The 23,398-nt window shown below is 48.0% G+C and overlaps 1 protein-coding gene across 1 annotated transcript in view; it reads left to right on the top strand.

Moving 5' to 3' along the window:
• Nucleotides 1-23,398, top strand: part of ATF7IP2 (activating transcription factor 7 interacting protein 2) — a 280,782-nt gene that overhangs the window by 126,727 nt on the left and 130,657 nt on the right. Inside the window, exons 5-6 of the mRNA XM_086941363.1 lie at nt 5,985-6,086; nt 7,341-7,714. Of these exons, the coding sequence (XP_086797489.1) occupies nt 5,985-6,086; nt 7,341-7,714 (476 nt within the window). The remainder of the gene's footprint in view (nt 1-5,984; nt 6,087-7,340; nt 7,715-23,398) is intronic.

Here is a 23,398-nt window from a genome sequence, read left to right as displayed (position 1 = left end):
GGCTGCCGCTCCCCCGCCCCCATCAGACTTCAAAGGAATGCACTCCCCGCTATCTTGTCCTTTTAGCCCTACACTCGCCATGCATTAGCTAAAGCTCACCAGTGGGCCTTTTGCCCCTCACTAGAAGCTCCTCTCTCGCACCCACGCTCTTTCTGTTACTCCTTGCTCTCTGTATCTCCATTCCTCCCCTGTAGTTCTCTCTCATTCTCGCGCTCTCCCTCACTCTCCCCGTAACATCCCTCTCGCTAACCTACTTTCCCTCTCAATGCTGAATATTGAAAAATATAAGCAGTCGCCAAGTGTTTTTAACTATATTTTCCCTTTCTACGTACACACCCCCTCGTGTTATTTTTTTTCTCCTCCTACCCCTCTCTCTACGTCTTTCTCACTCCTACACCCACGCTCTTTCTGTTACTCCTTGCTCTCCCTCCAAATCCACCCTCCAACTTCACCCTCCACCTCATCCTCCACCCTCCACCCTCCAACTCGACCCTCCACCCCCACCCTCTAACTCCACACTCCAACTCCACCCCCCACCCTCCACACTCCAACTCGACCCTCCAACTCCACTCCACCCTCCAACTCTACCCCTCCAACTCTACCCCTCCAACTCTACCCCTCCAACTCTACCCCTCCAACTCTACCCCTCCAACTCCACCCCTCCAACTCCACCCCTCCAACTCCACCCCCTTTTTAACTATATTTTCCCTTTCTACGTACACACCCCCTCATGTTATTTTTTTACTCCTCCTACCCCTCTCTCTACGTCTTTCTCGCTCCTACACCCACGCTCTTTCTGTTACTCCTTGCTCTCCCTCCAAATCCACCCTCCAAATCCACCCTCCAAATCCACCCTCCAACTCCAGCCTCCAACTCCACCCTCCAACTTCACCCTCCACCTCATCCTCCACCCTCCACCCTCCAACTCCACACTCCAACCCCACCCTCCAACTCCACACTCCACACTCCAACTCCACCCTCCAACTCCACACTCCAACTCCACCCCCCACCCTCCACACTCCAACTCGACCCTCCAACTCCACTCCACCCTCCAACTCCACCCTCCAACTCCACCCTCCAACTCCACCCTCCAACTCCACCCTCCAACTCCACTCTCCAACTCCACTCTCCAACTCCACCCTCCAACCTCCAACTCCACTCTCCAACTCCACCCTCCAACTCCACCCTCCAACTCCACCCTCCAACTCCACCCTCCAACTCCACCCTCCAACTCCACCCTCCAACTCCACCCTCCAACTCCACCCCTCCAACTCCACCCCTCCAACTCCACCCCTCCAACTCCACCCCTCCAACTCCACCCCTCCAACTCCACCCCTCCAACTCCACCCCTCCAACTCCACCCCTCCAACTCCACCCCTCCAACTCCACCCCTCCAACTCCACCCCTCCAACTCCACCCCTCCAACTCCACCCTCCAACTCCACCCTCCAACTCCACCCCTCCAACTCCACCCCTCCAACTCCACCCCTCCAACTCCACCCCTCCAACTCCACCCCTCCAACTCCACCCCTCCAACTCCACCCCTCCAACTCCACCCCTCCAACTCCACCCCTCCAACTCGGGGACACCACCACATCACTCGGGGAGACACCACCGTATCATTCAAGAACACCACCGTATCACTCGGGGACACCACCGTATCACTCGGGGACACCACCGTATCACTCGGGGACACCACCGTATCACTCGGGGACACCACCGTATCACTCGGGGACACCACCGTATCACTCGGGGACACCACCGTATCACTCGGGGACACCACTGTATCACTCGGGGACACCACCGTATCACTCGGGGACACCACCGTATCACTCGGGGAGACACCACCGTATCATTCGAGAACACCACCGTATCACTCGGGGACACCACCGTATCACTCGGGGACACCACCGTATCACTCGGGGACACCACCGTATCACTCGGGGACACCACCACATCACTCGGGGACACCACCACATCACTCGGGAACACCACCACATCACTCGAGGACACCACCACATCACTCGAGGACACCACCACATCACTCGAGGACACCACCACATCACTCGAGGACACCACCACATCACTCGAGGACACCACCACATCACTCGAGGACACCACCACATCACTCGAGGACACCACCACATCACTCGAGGACACCACCACATCACTCGGGAACACCACCACATCACTCGGGAACACCACCACATCACTCGGGAACACCACCACATCACTCGGGAACACCACCACATCACTCGGGAACACCACCACATCACTCAGGACACCACCACATCATCACTCAGCACCACAAGCACTGTCCTTGCTTGCTACCAACAAGCATTCCCATAGCCAATAGGACTCGCATTAGGAAAGTGTAAGCTATTGGCTTTGTGAATAACGATGCTATTAATTTATATATTTTCAAAGCCAACACATATTAAACAAGCATTTACAATGCAACGGGCTCGCCTTTGCAAAAGTTAGAGCTATTGGCATTGTAAATGACAACATTTTTATTTGTGTTGGCTTTGAAAACAGATAAATAAATGGCTTTGTCATTTACAATGCCAATAGCCTAATCTCTCGCAAATGCGACAACTATTGCATTTGCACCCACACACACACACACACAGAGCCATACACACAGAGCCACACAAAACCGGATCACAAGCAGGCAACAGAGGCACACAAAACCGGGTCACAGGCAGGCAACAGAGGCACAAGCAGGCAACAGAGGCACACAAAACCGGGTCACAAGCAGGCAACAGAGGCACACCAAACCCGATCACAAGCAGGCAACAGAGGCACACAAAACCGGATCACAAGCATGCAACAGAGGCACACAAAACCCGATCACAAGCAGGCAACAGAGGCACACAAAACAAAACCCGATCACAAGCAGGCAACAGAGGCACACAAAACCGGATCACAAGCAGGCAACAGAGGCATGCAGCAGTGTCTCCTAAATCCTTCCCTTCCCTTGTCGAGCCTGATGGAAGTGCTTGTGAATGTAGGTGATGATGTTCCTACTCTCTCGGAATTGAATTCACATTGCCAAAGCTCTGGAAGTCAAAATCTGCTCCTGTAGCTTTTCTGTCAAATTTGGAGTAAAAGACCCAAAGATTTGCAGGAATACCCCTGCTAAGTCTATGGAAGTCATAGCGAGGAGGAGAAAAGTTAAAGTGGGATGGCAGGAGACCTTTCTTAGTGAGGCCTGGAGAGTTGGCATGGCTGTTAGACAAATAGATAGTATTTCTTATTTCATGAGTGGAAGAATGCTGATGGAGGATGGGAGTGGGGGGGTTGCAGTCGGATGTGATGTATCATTTTTATATTTTTGAGGGTGGATATCATTAATACTTCACAATGTGGATGGCCATAAACTGAGCGTTTGTGGCTGTGCAATAATAATGATTGCTTTTATGCTGCTACAGAATGGAAAACCCCTGGTGCAATAACTATAATGATTCACGTTATTATTTCGGCAATTAACCTAGAGTGTTCTCATATTTTTGGCACACATTTAAGGAGATGTGTATGTCGTTAAACGAGATTAAAATCGGATTACGGTAAAAGTGAATTAACGTGCATGCCAAAATGACTGAACATAGCTAAGAAATATTCACGATCCTGGGCTCGTGCAGGGACCGGAGGTCAGGACAAGGCACGCTAAAGATGAGACTTTTTAGATAGGGTTCGTGGAGACCTGCGCACGTGACGGACTGCCATCGGTGACTCAGGTACCGGGAGACGCAGCAGCATTGAGACGTGTACAGTGGGTCGGGACTGGACCCCAAGAGGCGGTTTCCGGACCGCAGGTGACGTGGGCTGACCGTAGCCAGAGACCAGTGACGGGGCGGTTTGACGAGATTGGTCCTGATGGCAACAGCCATAAATGGAAAGAATATGGCGCGTTAGTCGTCCTGTAAGTCCTAAATAGGAGTTGTGGGGTAAGGTGGTGTCTAAATACCACTGGGTGTGTTATTTCATGACCTGGGGCGCGAGATCTTGCGCACAGTGGGCGAGGGAGGGCTGTAAAGATGGTAAAGTTCATGGTCGCTATCCTCCTCCTCCCTCCCCTAAACGCCTTTCACAATCGGCGGCTCCCCGACGCCATCTTGGAACCGGAGTGAGGGAGGCTACAGCACAATGAGCCAGGGACTCGGGCCAAACCAACGGGCGCAGCAGAGAGAGGGGAATCCGGCAGTGCCCAGCGCAAAATAAATAAATAATTCCGTCTCTGTCCTTGCATGGCCCTGGAACAGACGTCACAGAAGAAGCAGCACAGGCCATGCGAGGTGGGGAGCTAACTGTGGGAGCTAGAAGAGAGAGGTTCCCTCTGCGCCTCACTCCCCTACTCTTCCGCTAAATGTTTCTTTTACGGATCTCTCCAAGCCTTTCTCGTCATTAAAAAACCGTCAGGGGGGGTTGCGGGGCTGCGGGGGAGAGCGGACACATCCATCCCGGCACAGACACGTAAGGAATAACAAAAACATGACTTGCAAAAAAAATAAAAATAAACCACCGCCCACCGCTGCATGACGTTCAAAAAGGGGCGGAGCTTAAAAAAAACAGCGGAACGCCCACGAATCTGCTCCCAGATTTATTGACATATCTCTCTTCCAATGGCTAGCCTCCATTTATGGAGCTAGTCAATGGAAGATAGAGGCAGGTTAAAGCCCCGTACTGAAGAACAAAAAATTTCGCCAGCGCGACACTGCTTGCGCAGTGAACGAAAGACCTCTTGTGAACCATATTAAAAACTTAGTGGGCTTTGTGCTACCAATTACTTACAATTGGTTGGCTTTCTTGTCGCACATTTGCTTGCATTTTATTGAGTGGCTTACACACCTTCTCTTGTGTATGCCCTTCTGCTGGAGCATAGCTTCTTTACCATTCATTTTATTAAATGACTTGTATCCTTTCACTCCTCATTCATGAAACTAGTTTATTTATTCCATTCGGCGCTCCTCGAGTCTGCATGCGTTTTGTTCCTCTCCCCCCTTGTGTACTGCTTCTGCCCTCAAACACCTGCCTCCTTGCTCCCAGTGTTGTCCCCCATCGCTCGCATCTTGTATGTGAAAGCATAGGTACAAGTATATTTGTGTTGTACTGTGACAAAAGAGCAGTCTTTTCAGGTTGTTTTTGTTATATCTCCATTCCACATATTTCTTTAAAGCACAGATCTTGGTGCACAAAAGTGTTTTATGCTGTCGTTTGAGTCAAAAGATATACTTATTATCACTGAAAATAAGATGTCTTTTCTCTTAGAGACACAGAAGTCTTCTCCCTGGCTATTGCAAAGGATCAAATGGTTGAGCATTGGTTTCAGTTCTGACTCCTGTTAAAAGTTATTTGGCCTTGGAAAGTGCTCTTTGAAATATTAACACTTGCGTATTCTTTTTGAATCATCTTTAGTTTCCTGAGTGAAAAGTATTTGGAAAAATAAACCTTGACATTTATAAAGATTGAAAATATTGAACTCTGTGTATGATTTTTGATATAATTTAATATGTTAGCTTTTCCTCTACAATTTTCTTATTTTTGCAATTCTTTACAAATAATAATTTGGCAAGGCCAGTAGCTTGGCACTGGAATTATAAAGGTAAGACCTATTGATTTTGCTGAGGCTTGTTATGGTTGCAAGTGATTCTGGCGATCATTTTCAATATTTTTAAAATTCAAAATCTAAATTTAAAAAGTGTTCAATGGTCCGAAATTGAAAGGCACTATATAAAACTAGTGTGACAGTGGAGGGAGCCAATATTGGAAATAATGTTGAAAGACAATTTTTCTGTTTTATGGTGTAAATACATGCGTTCAATAGGAATTCCTGTTTCCGTCACCATTTTTCTTTCAAATAGCTATCTTAATCATTACCTACATTCTCTCTCTTTCATTAAGTGATCAGGTTTGCTAGCAATAGCATGATGCGGATTATTGGCAATTTATTGTAATTGCATTTGTGTTAATTTTTTTCTTCAGCACAAGTTAAGAAGATTTGAAAAAAATGCAAATATTGCTGTGAAATCTCTGAAAAGTTTGTTACGACAACATAAAATGCAGTCTCTCGCAACTGAACCTAAGGTATGAAAGATTCTGCTCCCATTTGATTTGTTTGACTGCGGGTACTTCAGCTTTTCTTCCAGAGTTTTTGTCATGGCTTTTCTGTAGCTGCAGGGAGCTTCGTTCAGAGGAGTATTTCTTTTCTTCCATACTGTTGGCTGCCAATTGCATTGTTGTATAAGTGTGCCTTCTAAGAAGTTCTTCTATTACAGTGCATGAGGTCCATTGTTTTCATGACTATATCATGAAATCGGACGCTATCTTTGGACATACATTTGCAAAGCCATTAGGTCACACACCTTTGATCGATTTTAGCAGACCTGGATTTGCCATTACTTGTTGCCAACATTATTAATATATGCAGAATGAAACTAACTAAAAGGTAGTTTGGCCATGGTCCTTTAATGCACCGTGTGTTTCCCTTCATTTTGTTTTCATAATAGGGATTTGTTTCTCAAACTTGTGGCATTGGGCTTGTGATCTAGCTACAGTTTGGCCTGCATTTCTGTTTGGCATAATTCATGAGAAACTTGACATATCATAAATCTGCCTTTTAGATTTCCTGTCTTAACGTTTTTTTGGGGTTTCTACTCTAGATGTTCTGTTGTTTTCTAATGTTAGGGGCTCTTCTTTATTCTTATGTTTGTCTATATTTTTTGGACATTAAGTTGTAGTGCTTTCTGTTTTATAGGCATACTTGAGTAATGCGCGAGGGTTTGGAGCTGCTTTCTACCTTTTTTATCTCATGGTTTATGGGGCGTTATGGTAGCTTGGCATCCCTTTTGATTGTCCGGGAGATTCTGGAATTCAACAGCACTTACGTAAGCATGTTTGCGGGTGTTGGAGAGTGGTGTGGTTTACTCATGGTATGTTCTCCTCCTTATTTGTGATCGTCTAGTAAGACTTTTGCCTTTGCAGTTAGCTGCCTAGTACTTTTACTGAGCCGTTCGGGAAGATGAGCTGCACTTGCTCTTAAGTAAAAGTTACTCTCGGTAATGTCTGTGTAATTCTTAAGCCCATTCCTGAACTTGAGACCCTCACCTTCACTTCCATCTTTAGCAAGTAGCCTTTGTTAGGGTAAAAGTTCTAGGGAGATAGCAAGCAAGTATGTGGTACAGTGCTGCGGCAGCACTTCATAGTTTACCCTTTATTTTTTGGGGTTAAAATGTCACTTTATACTTTATGGTACAGACCTCTCAAAAATTTGGAGAGGAAAAAGAATGCCTGTGCAAAACTTCGTATGACACGTAACCTGTTATATCTTTTTCTCTCCAGGGTACGGTTTCCCATGATAATATATTGACAGTACAACAAGCATTACTGATTGACAAACCTGTTCCTGTGAATGAAGTCATTACCAGCACAACTACACAGCCTTGTTTGCCTCTGTACCTTCAGACAACTTCTTCTGCTCAATTTTCTACTTCTGTCACTCAGAACACCACTGCAAATTCCGCTGGTCTTGCGCATGGTCATGGCTCTAGTGCTGTAAAGTCCAGTATGCCTGTCTCTGCCAGTCGAAATGTGCCAGGCCACGTGGATTTGCAAAATGTTAGTTCATCTGTCTCCCCTGCCAGTTGGAATTCCTTAAAAGCTGAAAGTGGCGCAGAAAGAGTTGTGCGCGATGAACGGCATGCTGAGTCTGAAAGGTTAGTAGCAGAGTACAAATTTACTTGAGCAAATCTTGCCTCCATTACAAGTTTCTGTAGGCTGTATACTTACTTTGCAATACGTTTTCTTTATGAAGTGACAGTCATGTGGCAGATAGAAAATAAAAACAGAATTAAAAAAAATGACTTACATTTTAGAAACTGTATTCAAATGTGAGTGTATAAAAACAAAAAGAAGGGTTATTATCAAAACAATTATTTTTATTCTCTGACTTTGTGAGGGCACAACTGTTCTATCTTTGGTCAAGAGAAAGTTGCAAGTAAGACTTCTGTGGAAACCTCTTTGAGGAAATGCAGAGTTTGTGTCCATCTCCTGTAATGCCCATAACTCCTCCCCACTAGTTTGCTTTTAGGCAGCATGATTGAGGTCGTTTTGTTTTATGTATCTTATTAAAACGTTTACGAAGTACAAATTAAACCGTAGTGCTTCCTGGAACTACCAGCAGGAAATTAAATGTAAAAACCTTTCAATAGAACATTTTATTGAGAGAATGGTCTCTCTATAGAAGGTTCCCATGTATCTGTTTGTAGAGAAATAGACAGACTTTTTTTGTAGAGTTTCACCAAGCTTCCTTCTCATCAAAAATGTATGGTAAGTGAGCATATAGCAACAATGAATTTGCTTTTCTACTCACAAGCCCTGATTTGCTGCTCCTGCAAAAAAAAAAAAAAATATATATATATATATATATATATATATATATATATATATATATATATATATGTGTATGTATCGTTTTCGTTTTTGACATTTTTGTATTGTGCAGGGATTTTACCTCCTGGGTCCCTCTGCTACTCCAAGAAAGTCTTATTTCAATGTGAGCACATAGTTCTGCAAATGAATACCGTCAACAGGTACTGTCCTGTCAGTGGCGCGTACTTCACTTGTACTTTTGTTCATGAAAGGTGACTGGGAAATAGCATTCACAGATGCAAAGAGATACCATTTCAGGAACTGTAGAATACTTGTGTACAAGCCAAAAGTAAGCAAAGCCTATATTTTTTACATTTACCTTATCCTTCCCATTGGACATTATGCAGTCAATTAAGTGGTCAGGCAATAGCACCAACTGGTGAAGCACAACGCAGTTCTTAGCTACCCTTTTAGCGACCTAAGGTACTCAGGCCTTATTCTGGCGTTGTCTATAAAGCCTTTTGAGGAGCTTCTTGTGTCCTAATATTTTTAGGAAAAACTCTTGAGTGCCTCAGACCACATTTTCTCTTCTTGTGACTTGAATAACCAGTCACTGTTTATGGTAGTTCTCTGGTCTGCAAATGTGGGGAAGTATACGTATATTTTAAAGGAAACCCATTGTCCATTGCAGAGTTGTAGTGCACATGAACCTGTTGATATCTCCATGTAGAGAACCAAAGATAAAAAAACACTTATTTTTCCAGGGCAACTTTAATGAGCACTGCATCAAACCTTTCATGCATTCTTCATAAAGTGATCCTCCTCAATTGGTTCCTACTACTCTATTGAATGATAATAATACATACTTTATTTAGGCTATAGGCCATTAAAGCAGCATAAAACAATTGAAAATACAGTACTTCGAGCATACATCCGAATTTGCATTGAATACACCTCAGGACCCGATTGGACTAAAGTAGTACAAATACATGGTCAAAGAGAAAAAAACGGTATGCCATTCCTGAGGGTGAGATTTATACATAAAACAATTTGGCTAGAGTTGCAATTAAGTGCAATCACAGGCCATATAGCTATCGAAAGTGGCTACATGAATTAATACAGGTAAACTCATGCTCAAGGCATATGAGCTGCAGATTGTTCACTTAGCAATAGATCGCCACCTGGTGTTGGGCTCGGATGATTGCAGGTTGTTGTCTTCTTGGAAGAAGTCTTTGTAGTCACGAGATGGGTGACTCCTCCCTTGGACAATACTGCGCATGGTCATTGACTCCATCCTCAGATTGTTTTTATTCCGCCACTGGGTTCGGATGAAAGTTTTCCGCTCCGACTGGAAAAGACTTTTTCAGCAACTTCGAAGCGTGAAACTTTATATAAACATTTTCAACATCGAATAGACTTTTTTGACATCCCCAGCTACATTCCGGTGCGTCGACGCGGGCCGTTGGGCCTATCGGCGCCGTACGGCCTATGCCTCATGGACAGAACTCCATTCAAGAGATGCTCCATTCAAGAGATGCCCGGTATGTCGAGCAAAATTCCCTCATCACCCTTGCGGGTGAGTAGTGCGCTGTACAAGTATCAATTTATAGCGACCATCACGAGGTTTGCAACCTCTGTCTATCGCCGGAACACGACGAGTCGACCTGCACAGCCTGTGCCTCCTTCCGATCGAAGAAGACCATTCGGGATCGGAGGGCCCGTCGACGCGAAATGAGGAGATCAGCGCTAGCACCGGAGGCCATCTTTGAGGAGGCGATCGTCGGAGAGGTCGTCTCCGGGGACGAAGATCCACTCGAAGATATCTCAGAGGACGAAGCTCCACTCGTCGCTGAGGAAGACTCGCCTGATCTCCAGATCATATCGGGGGCAGAGGATTCAGACGACTCGATTCCATCTCGCCAGCCCGTGAGTACCCCTGCCCCTGCACAACATACACTACCCAAGCCAAAGGCAGCGGTCGGCACTGAAAAAACATGTGCCAATTCCACCTCCTCCATTGGCACCGAAACATCCTTCGACACCGAAGGACTCTTCGACACCAAAGCCAAACCGCCCTTCGGTGCCCAAAGACAAAGACCCTTCGGCACCCACACCAAAAGATACATTGGCGCCAAAGCCAAAAACTATACCGGATCTGAAAGCTTCGACTCCGAAACCTTCCGGTTCCTAAAATAAAGAGTCCGGCGCCACAGGCCCAACAAAACTCGCTACATGCCGAAATCTCCAACATCGGTACCAAAGACTCCAAGGCCTGATACAGAGACGCCTAAACCCTCTAACAAGTCTACCAAGCCGAAACCACCTTTGGCACCGAAGAATTTGCCACAGGACGCGATAACTCCTCCTAAAGCAAAGAACACTAAACAACCACTATCAGCACTGAAAAAATCGACGCCCAAAAAGACTGTAGAAGAGGAAGAACAGTTTAGACCAGATCCTAAACAGAAGAAGGTCCATATCAACCCAAAAACTGGACATGTGGAAGCAATTCCTTACAAGAAAAGACCAGCAGACACACCACTTCCACCTGTGGTTCCTGCCAAAAAGAAGGATTGTGCAACTTCTCCAATTCACACTTCCTCTCCTTCACCTTCTTCCTCTCCTATCCCTCCATTTTTTGAACCTATAGCTTCTCCTTTTCAATCTCCTACATCACACCACACTGACGAGGAGTATGATCTAGGTGGGGGGAATGACGTACCAGAGCCACACGCATACCCTTTAGATGAGGATGTCAATCCAGAATATCCTAAGGATGATGACATATATGGTTTTCCACCACACAATGTGCCAGACATTCCTGATCCTCATTCATACCCCACAAACCTTCCCCTCCAGAAGATAGTATTGGGTTTAATCATCTTTTAAATAGAGCTGCCCGTTACCATGTAGTTTCAATGCACTCTGATGCCATTGATGAGGATTTTTTACTGGACACTTTTGAGCAGTCACAAAGGTCTACACAAATACTACCCATGATCAAAGGAGTCATTAAACATGCTCCAGACATATTTAAAGACCCAGTACGTTGTAGGGTGTTAAATCCCAGAATAGAAAAAAGTATAGACTAGCACCATCTGATCCAGTCTATATTAAGGGGTATCTGCCACTAGACTCTTTGGTAGTGTCTAATGCACGTAAAAGAGCCAATTCCCAGACCTCTGGTGACACGCCCCCGCCTGACAAAGAAATTATTGATGCGTCAGGGAAACTGATTGTTGCGCAGGCAACAAACATATGACGCATAGCAAACACACAAGCCTTACTCTCACGCTATGACGGGGCTCACTACGACCAGCTAGAAAAACTCATGGAGCACCTCCCAGATCAATGCAAAGATCAGGCAGCGAAGCTCTTACAAGAAGGCAAATTGATATCCAATGCCTCTATTAAATGTGCACTAGATGTAGCTGACACAGCATCCAGAGCAGTCAACACTAGTGTCATACTCAGACGTCATGCGTGGTTACGCATTTCAGGTTTCAAACCAGAGGTTCAGACTACCATCTTGAACCAGCCCTTCAATCAGAACCAGTTGTTCGGCCGGAAGTAGACCGCACACTAGAAAAGATGAAGAAAGACACGGACACAGCTAAGTCTATGAGTGCATTACAATCCACACAGACTAGAAGTTCTTTTCGCCGTTCCTTTTATAGAGGAGGCTCCAAGCAGACCGGCGTAGACACAACTTCATCTTTTAAGACACACACACACAGACCTCCTCTAACAAAAGCTACTTTAGAGGAGGATACAGAGGCAACAATAATACGAGAAGAGGTAGAGGTAATAACAACAACCGCTCCTCTTCCACTCCCAAACAGTGACTTCCCTCTGCCTCCCTTACAGCATTCCACTCCTGTGGGTAGCAGATTATCACAGTTCCTACCTGTCTGGAATTCCATCACAACAGACAAGTGGGTAAGACAGATTATCCAACATGGCTACTGCCTAGAACTCACAGCAACCCCCCCAAACATACCACCCAGGCAGCGTCCTATGTCCACAGAACATATAACTCTGCGTCAACAAGAAGTTCTAGCACTTCTACAAAAGGATGCTATTCAAGTAGTTCCTTTAGAGGAACAGGGAACAGGAGTTTACTCCCTGTACTTCCTAATTCCCAAGAAGGACGGGACACTAAGACCAATTCTCGACCTCAGGCCCCTCAACCATTACATAAAATCAGGTCATTTTCACATGATCACTCTACAGCAAGTACTCCCACTACTACAACAGGTAGACTTTCTATCAACACTAGATTTAAAGGACTCCTATTTTCATGTTCCTATACATCCTGCGCACAGGAAGTATCTAAGGTTTGTCATACAAGGACAGCACTATCAGTTCAAAGTCCTTCCATTCGGGGTCACAACAGCACCACAAGTGTTTACAAGTGCTTAGCAGTAGTAGCAGCACATCTCAGAAGACAACAGATACATGTCTTCCCTTACCTCGACGATTGGCTCATAAAAGCAAAATCGTTCAACCAGTGTGTACAACACACAAAACAAACGATTCAGACATTGCACGACTTAGGGTTTACAATAAACTACACCAAGTCGCACCTAGAGCCTTCGCACGTTCATCAATATCTAGGAGCTACCATTGACACATCTACAGCTCTAGCGTATCCCAGTCAAACCAGAATACAGAGCATTCAGACCTTAGTCTCCCTTTTTCAACACCAGCAGTCTCTCCAAGCCAGAGTGTTCATGAGACTAATAGGCATGATGGCGTCTTGCATCTTCATAGTTCCTCACGCGAGACTGCAAATGCGCCCATTACAAAAATGTCTAGCACAACAGTGGAATCGGGCTCAAGGTCAGCTCACAGACCTGGTGTTGGTAGACAGCCGTACATATCGTCTCTGCAATGGTGGAACACCAAAAACTTGACAAAGGGACGGCCGTTCCTAGTCCCTGTTCCACAGATAGTGCTCACAACAGATGCATCCCTCACAGGATGGGGAGCCCATCTCTTGCATTATACTAAACAAGGCCAATGGAACAACCAACAGAGACCGTTCCATATCAACCATCTAGAGCTGCTAGCAATTTTTCTAGCACTCAAAACGTTTCAAGTACAAGTACGAAACAAAGCTGTCCTAATCTGGACGGACAATATGACAGCCATGTATCATATACAAAAACAGGGGGGGGGACACACTCTGCAACTGTCCCAGCTTGCACAGAACATTTGGAGATGGGCCATTCCTCAAAACATACACCTGACAGTAGAACACCTTCCAGGAATTCACAATCAGATAGCAGATCTGTTGAGTAGTCAGACACAACAGATTCACGAATGGGAGATACACACACAAGTACTTCAACCATTCTTCCAAAGGTGGTGGCATCCACAGATAGATCTGTTTGCCACCCACGAAAATGCAAAATGCCCAACCTTCGCCGCCAGGTTTCCACACCCACGGTCGGAGGGGAATGCGATATGGATGAACTGGTCAGGCAGATTTGCGTATGCTTTTCCACCTCTCCCACTCATTCCACTAGTAGTACGCAAGCTCAGACAACAGTCTCTCAAACTAATACTAGTGGCTCCCACATGGGCACGTCAGCCGTGGTTCACCACACTACTAGATCTCTCACTGGTTACACATCAGAAATTACGGCTCACGCCATCCCTGTTAACACAGAACCATGGAGAAATAAGACACGCAGACCCAAGCCAACTGAATTTGGCGCTCTGGCTCCTGAAGTCTTAGAGTTCGGTTACTTAAACCTACCACCAGTCTGTTTTAACATAATTAAAGAAGCTAGAAGACCCACTACTAGGGCATGTTATGCCACTAAGTGGAAAGATTTGCAATATATTGTAACAATAATCACATTGATCCACCTGATGTTTCCATCCAAAATATTATTTGCAACCTTCTGCACCTACAAAGGTCCAATTTGGCTTACTCTTCCATACGCCTGCATCTGGCAGCAATTGCAGCCTATTTACAGAATAGGCAACATCTATCTCTATTTAGAGTACCTGCAATCAAAGCATTTATGGAAGGATTAAAACGAATAATCCCACCTAGGTTACCACCTGCTCCAGTATGGATCCTAAACGTGGTCCTTACAAGACTTATGGGACCCCCTTTCGAGCCTTTACACAAGTGTGAGTTGCAATTCCTAACATGGAAAACTGCTTTCCTTGTTGCGATCACATCTCTCAGAAGAGTTAGTGAAATACAAGCATTCACAATACAAGAGCCATTTTTTTCAGATACATCCTAACAAAGTGGTTCTTAGGCCTAATCCTAAATTCCTGCCAAAAGTCATTACCCCTTTTTACCTTAACCAATCAGTAGAGTTACCAGTGTTTTTTCAAAAAACTGACTCTGTTGCAGAAAGGGCTTTACACACCTTAGATGTTAGAAGAGCTCTGTTATACTACTCAGACAGGACTAAATCCTTCAGAAAGACAAAACAACTATTTGTATCTTTCTCTCCCCAACACAAGGTCAATCCCATCTCTAAAGGAGGAATTGCCAGATGTATTGTAAAGTGTATTCAAATATGCTATCAAAAAGCTAAACGTACACTAACAGTTCCTCCTAGAGCACACTCCACTCGCAAACTAGGAGCCTCTATGGCTTTCTTAGGAAATATACCACTAGAGGACATATGCAAGGCAGCAACATGGTCTACAATACACACCTTCACTAAACACTATTGTGTTGATGTGCAAGCCAAGCAACAAGCTGCAGTAGGCCAAGCTGTAATTAAAACACTATTTCAGTATGCTGCAACGGATGCAAGCGACCACCGCTAGGGGAGACACTTCTGTACAATCGATGCGAAGTGTACGATCTGCAGCTCATATGCCTTGAACAGAAAATGCTACTTACCAGTATGCATCTGTTCTTGGCATGTAGAGCTGCAGAATCGTACACGCCCTCCCGCCTCCCCGGGACTTGTATCCGTTCCAGTACTCATCTTACTTAGATGCACACGCATGGACATCCTTTTCGCTTTACTTCTACTAACTCCATCATTTCCCATCATGGCAAAAAACAATCTGAGGATGGAGTCGATGACCACGCGCGGTATTGTCCAAGGGAGGAGTCGCCTATCTCGTGACTACAAAGACTTCTTCCAAGAAGACAACAACCTGCAATCATCCGAGCCCAACACCAGGTGGCGATCTATTGCTAAGTGTACGATTCTGCAGCTCTACATGCCAAGAACAGATGCATACTGGTAAGTAGCATTTTCCTTTTCAAATACATTGTAAATCAATGTTCGGTAGTAGCTACATTAATGTAACTTAGCTAGCAGGAAGTAGCAATGGCTCTCCTCTCTTAGCACCAGTACAGATCCATACCCTACAGAGTCCCACGAAACAGCCAGATTAATAACGTGCAAATGCTAAGTTATGAAAGGTAGGGCCAATTATATTGCTAGCAATCCTATTTACAAATTACCTAGGCCTAAGGCTCTAGTAGTTAGGATGGGCATTGTTTTTGCCATCAACGTAGGATTACAACAATGCAAACAAAAAAAAAGTATTCCATTAGTTTGGGTAAAGGATCTATAAAACATGGGTATGCCCCCCCTCCCCAATTTGTATAATAGATTACAAATTAAAAAGAAAAAATACTACTCCTGGCCCACAATAGGTCTTAAAAACCACTCTATAAAAAAATATTAAAATGTCCGCCCTGTTTACTCGCACAATAAAATGAACTGCAAGTAAATACCTACTGAGAGCAAAGATTATATGGGGTGATGTACCACTTTTTGAGTACCCTCAGGGCTTCTTCAAATTTCCTATAGCCTGTACTCTTACATAATGGATGAATCCCTTTGTTCCTTTGCCTATTGTAGTCTGTACATAAGATTAAAATATGTGCAATGTTTTCGGCCTAATATAAAGTGCTCAAGGTGAGAGTCTGTCTCGTAAGTAGCATTCAATTTCCATTTGGGAATATAAGATCTAATTTGGAGAATTCCATATTGAAATTTCATATACGATATCTTCGCCAGATAAGGTTGAATTTAATCTAGGTAGTCTTCAAAAGCAGAAACTGGTTTTATAGTAAGAAATTGAGTTGTATGTTGATCCAGATTTGGGTTGCAATAATAGGAATTTTCAACATACTCCCAGTACACTGATTAAAGAGGTTTCTTTGAGCTGGCTTGTAATGTTTATGGCTCATTACATTTTAAGGGTAAAACAAGTTTTGTAAGCCACGCTTTTACATGTCGCAGCCATTGTAGAAATTGATTTCCATCTAATTCCAAAATTTCCTTTAGACCATCTCTGTAATGGCCCAGTTTTTCTGTGGTCCATATTCTCACCCAGTAGAGAATAGATCTTAGCAGCGCAATATGTTCTATCTGTTTAATATTCATATCTGATAGAGACTTCTAGCCGTAGATTCCTTCACGTAGAATTATCCCCAGGCGTGAAACTGGATCCGGAAACTTTTATGCCACAGCATCCCTGTGTGCCGGGGGCGGGGCAACCAGGCTTCGTACGTGACGTCCGCGAGGTCACATAAGACCCGCCCTGGTGCGCCTACGTCACTTCCTTTTCCGCGTGCAACGCGGATAAGATCCTTGCTACGGGCCTGTTTAGAGCCCCTTTTCTTCCATTTCTTTGGGGGGAACAGTGTGCGAATGCCTTCAGGCTTCAAAACTTGCGCGTTATGTGGGCGTCTCATGTTGGCGACGGACCCGCACCTCATTTGTATGTGGAGTTGGGGGAGGATCACGGCACCACTGATTGTGCAGTGTGCCAACAGTTGAAGCCGAAGTTGCGGCTGGAGCGCCGGATGAAACTTCTATCGGCGCGTCTCTCCAGGGCGACGTCCTCTCCTCGGTCTGCTTCGTAGGACGGCTTCAGATACGGCCGAGGTCGTCGTCCTCGCCCTTCTCCCATGTCACGTTAGCATCGCTCCCCGGTGGGTAAGTGTCGGAGTTTGTCCCCGGGGACTGGTTTACGGCCTGCCGGGGGCGTGGACTCTCCGTAGGTGATGCGGCCCTGCAGGTTGTCCTATCCTCCGTTTCCTGGTGTTGGGATGTCGAGAGTCCAAATGGAGACATACGCGGCGGCTTTGCAGGCCTCACTGGCGTCTACTCCTCCTGGGGCCTCAGTGGATCCCTCGCCCTGTGCAGGGCCCTGCGGCGCTGCTGGTGGCGCCATCCCCGCCGCCGACTGGTTCTTATCCAGGCTTGGGGGATGTGGTGCTGTTGGGGTGCGGCTCCTCCGGGGCACCTCTGTCAGGCCACGGCGTCTCTGCCTCGCTGCAAATCTGCCTCGCCGCAAACTCCTGCGGGAGTCCCTGTGATGTCATGGGAGGTCGCCGGGGCTCGGATCGCATCCCGAGCCCCTCTCGGTCCTTTGACAAGGTGGTCCTGTCTAAGGCTGAGGTGACGCCGTTTCGGCGCCGGCAGCAACTGGACCGTGCGGAGCCACAAGGGTTTGGTGAACCCTCTTCGTCCCTCTCTGGGTCGAGGCTGGGTGAGGACCCCTCGTCCCTCTCCTGGCCCCTCTCGTCCCTCCCCACGGGCAGCTGCCTCGTCTAAGGGCGAGTAGGAGGTTGAATTGACCCTGGCACCGCCACATGTGTTGTCGAGCGATCTCCGCTACATTCTGGGCCGCGGCTGGCGGAGGGCTGTGTGTCACTCCCCAGGCCCATCTCGTTTCCCCACGCAGGTGGCTGCCTCGGCGGGGTTCAGGTCGGCGTCATTCCGGCGTCGCCCCGGGGCCGGTTCAGCTCCAGCCCCACTCCGGTCTCCGCTCCGGTCTCTGGTGCAGGGTGACTTGGAGGAACCTTCTCCAGTGACAATAGATGGTTCCGATGTCCTGCCTCAGGCAGTGGACTCTAAAGCTCCGCGCAGGGGTCGTACCGCAGATTCGTCTTCAGACACTCCTTTTTCTCCAGAGGCTGGCTGTATATTGGTGTCGTCCTCACCGGAGACTGGTCCCGTGTGTTGTCTGTTTCACCGGCGTGGAAGGGCGGCTCCCCTCCCTTCGTGAGCCAGAGGTGTTCGTCGGACGAGCAGCAGGTCCCTCATTTTCGGCTCCTTCTGACCTCCAGGTCTGGCCCTTGCCGTCCAGCTTGGCCTCGGGGACGGTCGCCTTAGTTTGCAGCTGTCACCCACGGAGGAGCTGCTTTCTCCGCTGTGGGGGCGCTACGGAGGCTGGTGCGGCCTTCGCTCACGCAGTGTCCATGACTGTGGGCATCCTGCGTATGGGTGATCCGGTGGCTCACTTTCCGGCGGACCATCTACTGGAGGTCGTCCACCAGGGCTCTGGTGGGAGGGAAATCTTACTTCCCTTTGAAGGTTCACTCCTTTCTTCCTCGACGGGGACTTGGTGGCGTCCTGCCTCAGGGGACCCAGTGCCTCAGCATCTTCTGCACCGGCACCTCCCGGAGCAGCGTGACCCGGCGTGTCTTTGCCTCCACCCCTCAGCTACCAGCCCACTTTTGCGGATTGCTTTTCCCTCCCTGGTGCCACTGTTGACTCCGCCGTCCTGAGAGGCCCGCTGGCTGGACTCTTGGGGGCGCAACATGTTTGCCTCAACCAGCGCTGCCCTGCGGACCCTTACCCCTTGTGTGTGCTGGCTAGGGCCTCTTCCTGTTTGTGGGACTCGGCTGAGTCTCTGGCAGCGTCCCAGGAGTCTGGTCAGGTGGACTTACGGCATCATGCTTTTGATGGCCGGGAGCTTGCAGCGTTTATTCTCCGCTCTGCTCTGGACATCTCGGAGGTGCTGGGTCAGGCCGTGGCTTCCTCAGTCGCTCTCCGTCGCCATTCTTGGCTTCGGGACAGTATTTCCTGAGAATATTCAGGAGCGACTCATCGACCTTCAGTTTGATGGCAGTTTGTTTCATGTCCCGGCCGACTCCGCCATCCAACGGCTCTTGGCAGGGCTCCGTCCTCCTCCTCCTCCGTGCCCTCCTCAGTGACTCCTGAGTTGGGTTGATTCTGGGTTTTCTTAGGTCGGTTGTTCTGGCTTTGGAGTGTGCGCTCTGGCCATTAGCGTCCTTCCTTGGGACTTTGACATTGTTGGCTGCTGGACCGCCCGTTTGTTGCTCTGTGTGTGTGTGCTTTGCCGGAGTTGTTGCGCAGACTTGGCCCTGAGATTAGGTCTTCTGCTTTGCTTGGGCTGTTTGTCAAGCCTCCCGTCTTTTTTTCCCCATGACTCTTTGGAAGAACTTCTGCAGCAGAGGAAAACAAAGAGGGTACCCATATCTTGGGACTTAACATAACCTATGTGGGGTAGTGGTAGCTGTCATATGGATTGCGCTCTGCTAGGGGGTTCTGGTCGCCTTCGGGTGCCTGTTCTCCCTGGTGTTTATGTAGGTTGCTCTTGCTTCCTGAGGTCGTGTGCGCTGCCGCTCTTAGTGGTGTGCCCTGGCATCTCCTCCTCTCCCTGCTCCTGCCCTGCGGTCTGAGATGATCCTGAGTTCTCTCTTGCCAGACGCTGCCTGCTCGGCCTTCCTGGGGCCTCGGGCTGTTCTTGCTTCTGGCGGCTTTTGACTGCCAGCGCTGTTCTGGCTAGCAGGTTCCTCTCCATCTGGAGTGGGTTCGCCTTCTTTTCCCTTGTTTCCTTAGGACCTCTAGGCTTCTTCTTCCGCTCTTCCTGTCTTGGCATGGGGCGGCAGCTGGTTTGCCTTGTGGGGGAGTGTGGTGCTTTGGCCTCTTTGCCCTTGCCCTTGGTGTGTACGTGTCTCTTCAGCCTTCTTCTTCTCCCCCTACATCGTTTGGAGTCAGTGGGGTTCTGCTTTTGGGAGTACCCATTGCCTGGCAGGGACGAGGTTCTACCTGGTCCGCAGATCTGGTCCCCTGTGGGGCCCTCTGTTCTGTTTTGGCTGGTGGGGTCCTATCGCAGACCCTCCTTCCCAGGGGGTATTGCTAGGGTATTTATTCTACGTGAAGGAATCTGCGGCTAGTAGTCTATCAGATGTATGAGTTACTTACCGTCGGTAACAATGTATCTGGTAGAGACCATTCTAGCCGCAGATTCCTTCACGGCCCGCCCTGCTTCCCCTATTCTGCGAGGACCCTTGGATTGGTCTTCGATACTCTCCTCCCGGTGGGGGACTGTGTCTCCTGGGAGTGCTTTCCTTGTTCTTGATGGGTGGCTCCGTCTGGAGGCGGTTCATTCCTCCTTGGTTCTTTGCAGGATGGGGTTCCGGTGCCCTGCTGCTCTCGCTACTCCAGGTTTGGGGGGGTTTGCTTGTATCCCTGTCCTCCCTCCCCCTCCCTTCCTTCCATTGCTATCCTCTGATTAAGGGTCAGCTGGCCATGTCTTGCCCTTGTCCCTTGGGGGTGGTTGCCCTCTAAGTTGGGGTGGCTTGGAGGTTGGTTGTTCCTTTTTGTCTTGGGACTGGTCCCCTTCCTTGCTCAGGATGGGGGTGGTAGGTTACTATGTGTGCTATGCCTTTACGCATGTTCCTTGCCTCTAGGGCACAGGGGTGGGAGGCTGTCTATGTGCTGGCAGGTTGGCTGCGCAGGGCTCTGCTTGTTGTTTCTTCTTTCCCTGCCTTTGGGTTCTGCGGTGTTGACACTACTCTGTGTGGTGTTAGTCACCGTTTCTTTCCAATTTTTTCCGCTCTTCGCACACTGTTCTTATGCTTCCACAGTCTTTTATCTAGTGGCTCTGCTTTGTGGTGCGGAAAAGTTCTCCGAAGAAAACTGACGTAGGCGTGCAAGGGCGGTGCTTATGTGACATCGCTGAAGTCACGTACGCAGACGACCCCTGGGCAGAGTCGCGTGATGTCGCCCCGTCCCCGGCGCGCAGAGATGCTGTGGCAAAAAAGTTTCTGGATCCAGTCTCACGCCTGGGGATAATTCTACGTGAAGGAATCTGCGGCTAGGATCGTCTCTACCAGATACATGGTTACCGAAGGTAAGTAACTCGTATGTCAAGATACATTGGGATCAGTGGTGCTCCAACAGGTAAACCTAAGAGCCTTTTCATGAGCTTATGTTCGAGGCATGTGGGTTGCTGAATTCATATCTGTGCATAGATCGCCGCCTAGTGTTGGGTCCGGATGATTGCACATTGTTGTCCTGGAAGAGTCTTCGAAGTATCACGAGATAGGTGGCTCCTCCCCTGGACTACAGTGCGCATGGTCATCCTCTCCATCCTCCGATAGTTTTTTTCCGCCATAGGGTTCGGATGTACTTTCTTGACTCAAGTTCGGAATCAATATAAAACACTTTTCACAAGGCCAAAAGGCCTTCGGGGCGTCTGTATTGTCTTTTGTTCGGTGCCACGCACTTGATCCAGTTCTTCGAACAGGACGTCGAAGGCCGTTTGCCTTTTTCGACACCAAAGGCCCCATCAACGATAGACGATGGAACGGAGCCCGTTCAAAAGATGCCCCGTTTGCAACTCCAAATACCCTCACATTGATGTGCACCCAGTGTGCAATAAATGCCTATCCCCGGTCCACGACGAGTCCAGCTGCATGGCCTGTTCTAAGTTCCGGTCAAAGAAGACACTTCGGCTTCGACGCACCGCAAGACAGTCGGCGCAGAAAACGGCGCCCGACCCGGAGAACATCTTCGAGGCTGATGACGACGAGGGCGTCGATGAAGAGGATCCTGAACAGTCGGATCCTGCGTCGGAGCACGACTCTAACTATGATGAGGACGAAGAAGAAGACTACGTCCATGAAGAAGTCGTCGAGGTAGGAGACGACGCAGAGGCCATCGGAGCCGTCGATGACGACTCGAGCGATGAGCAAGGCCCAACCGCAGTCGCGGGGCCCAATACTGGCACTGTACTTTCTAAGGCTCAGGTCGAGGCATCGCCGGAAGGCCTTAGCCAAGATCTTTATCCACATTCTATAGCCCCGCGCCAAGGCCCGGCTAAGAATATTTCTAAGGAGCCATCGGTCGATCAACCACAATCAGCGGTGAAATCGAAACCGACAGATGCTAAATCGAAACCGAAACTGCTAAAGACAGTCCTCGGATCGACAGCTTCGGATTCGTCGGCTCCAATCCAATCAAAAAGTGTCATCGACCCTTCGGGGTCACAAGGGGGCGTCGGCCCGAAGATCAGGGCGCCGAAGCCTGTATCTACGGTCAAGCACGTCGCACTGACGCTGTCGACGTCCAAAGATGGCGACAATGGCTAAGGACTCGAGGCTAAGAAGACTCTCGATCCGAAGCTTCCAGCCTCCAAGCCAATAGTGGGCAAGGCCTTCAAGTCGAAGAGCAAAATCGACCCGAAAGAGCATGTTGCGTCAAAGCAGAAGAGCGTGCCTGCTGCGCACCGGGAGCTCGAGTCGACGCAAGGCCGCAAGCAGACTAGTGATCAGACGAAGTCGGTCGGATCGAAGACATCGCCGCCCTCGAAGAAGGTCGGTTCGTCTCCAATGCTTACGCCACCAATTAAGTACGGACTGCCCCCACCGCTCGACCCAAGGCGTTCGAGACACAAAAAAGCACTGACACGGCCAAAAAGGTGTTGTGTTATCAAGAAATCAGCCCATTGAGGAGGACGTGGTGTTCCAAGCGCCCTCCTATGATAATCAGTCAAAACTATTCATCTACTCGGATTCTGGCAGACTCACTATTTGCAAAAGAAAAATCATTCCAGAAAATCCTTTGGAGTCATACAAGATCCCACTCAAAAAGAAAAGGGATTCTGCCACCTCACCTGTTCTTTTTGAACCTGTGGAGTCCTATGGACAAGAATATGCCTATTCTCCCACACATACCAATGAGGATGTGGGGGAGGGATACAATGAGGAAGAATTTAATTATCCTATTGACACAGATCAAGAGGAACCTCAACCCTGGACTGACCCTGTTGACCATGGTGAGCCACACACCACGCATGACACTCAGTCCTATACCGTCAAAACCTCGCCTACTGAAGATACTGCTGCGTTTAACGCATTGATTGAAAGGGCAGCCAATAACCAGGACGTGGAAATGCACGCTGACCCAGTGGAGGAGGACTTTTTGTTTGATACTTTCTCAACTTCAGAAAGATCAGTAAAGACATTGCCTATGCTAAAGGGTGTC

The sequence above is a fragment of the Lissotriton vulgaris genome, chromosome 10 (genome assembly GCF_964263255.1).
Source record: "Lissotriton vulgaris chromosome 10, aLisVul1.2, whole genome shotgun sequence".
Classification (NCBI taxonomy): Eukaryota; Metazoa; Chordata; class Amphibia; order Caudata; family Salamandridae; genus Lissotriton; species Lissotriton vulgaris.
The sequence above is the reverse complement of the archived record's forward strand: the minus strand, read 5'-3'. Positions and strand labels throughout refer to the sequence as shown.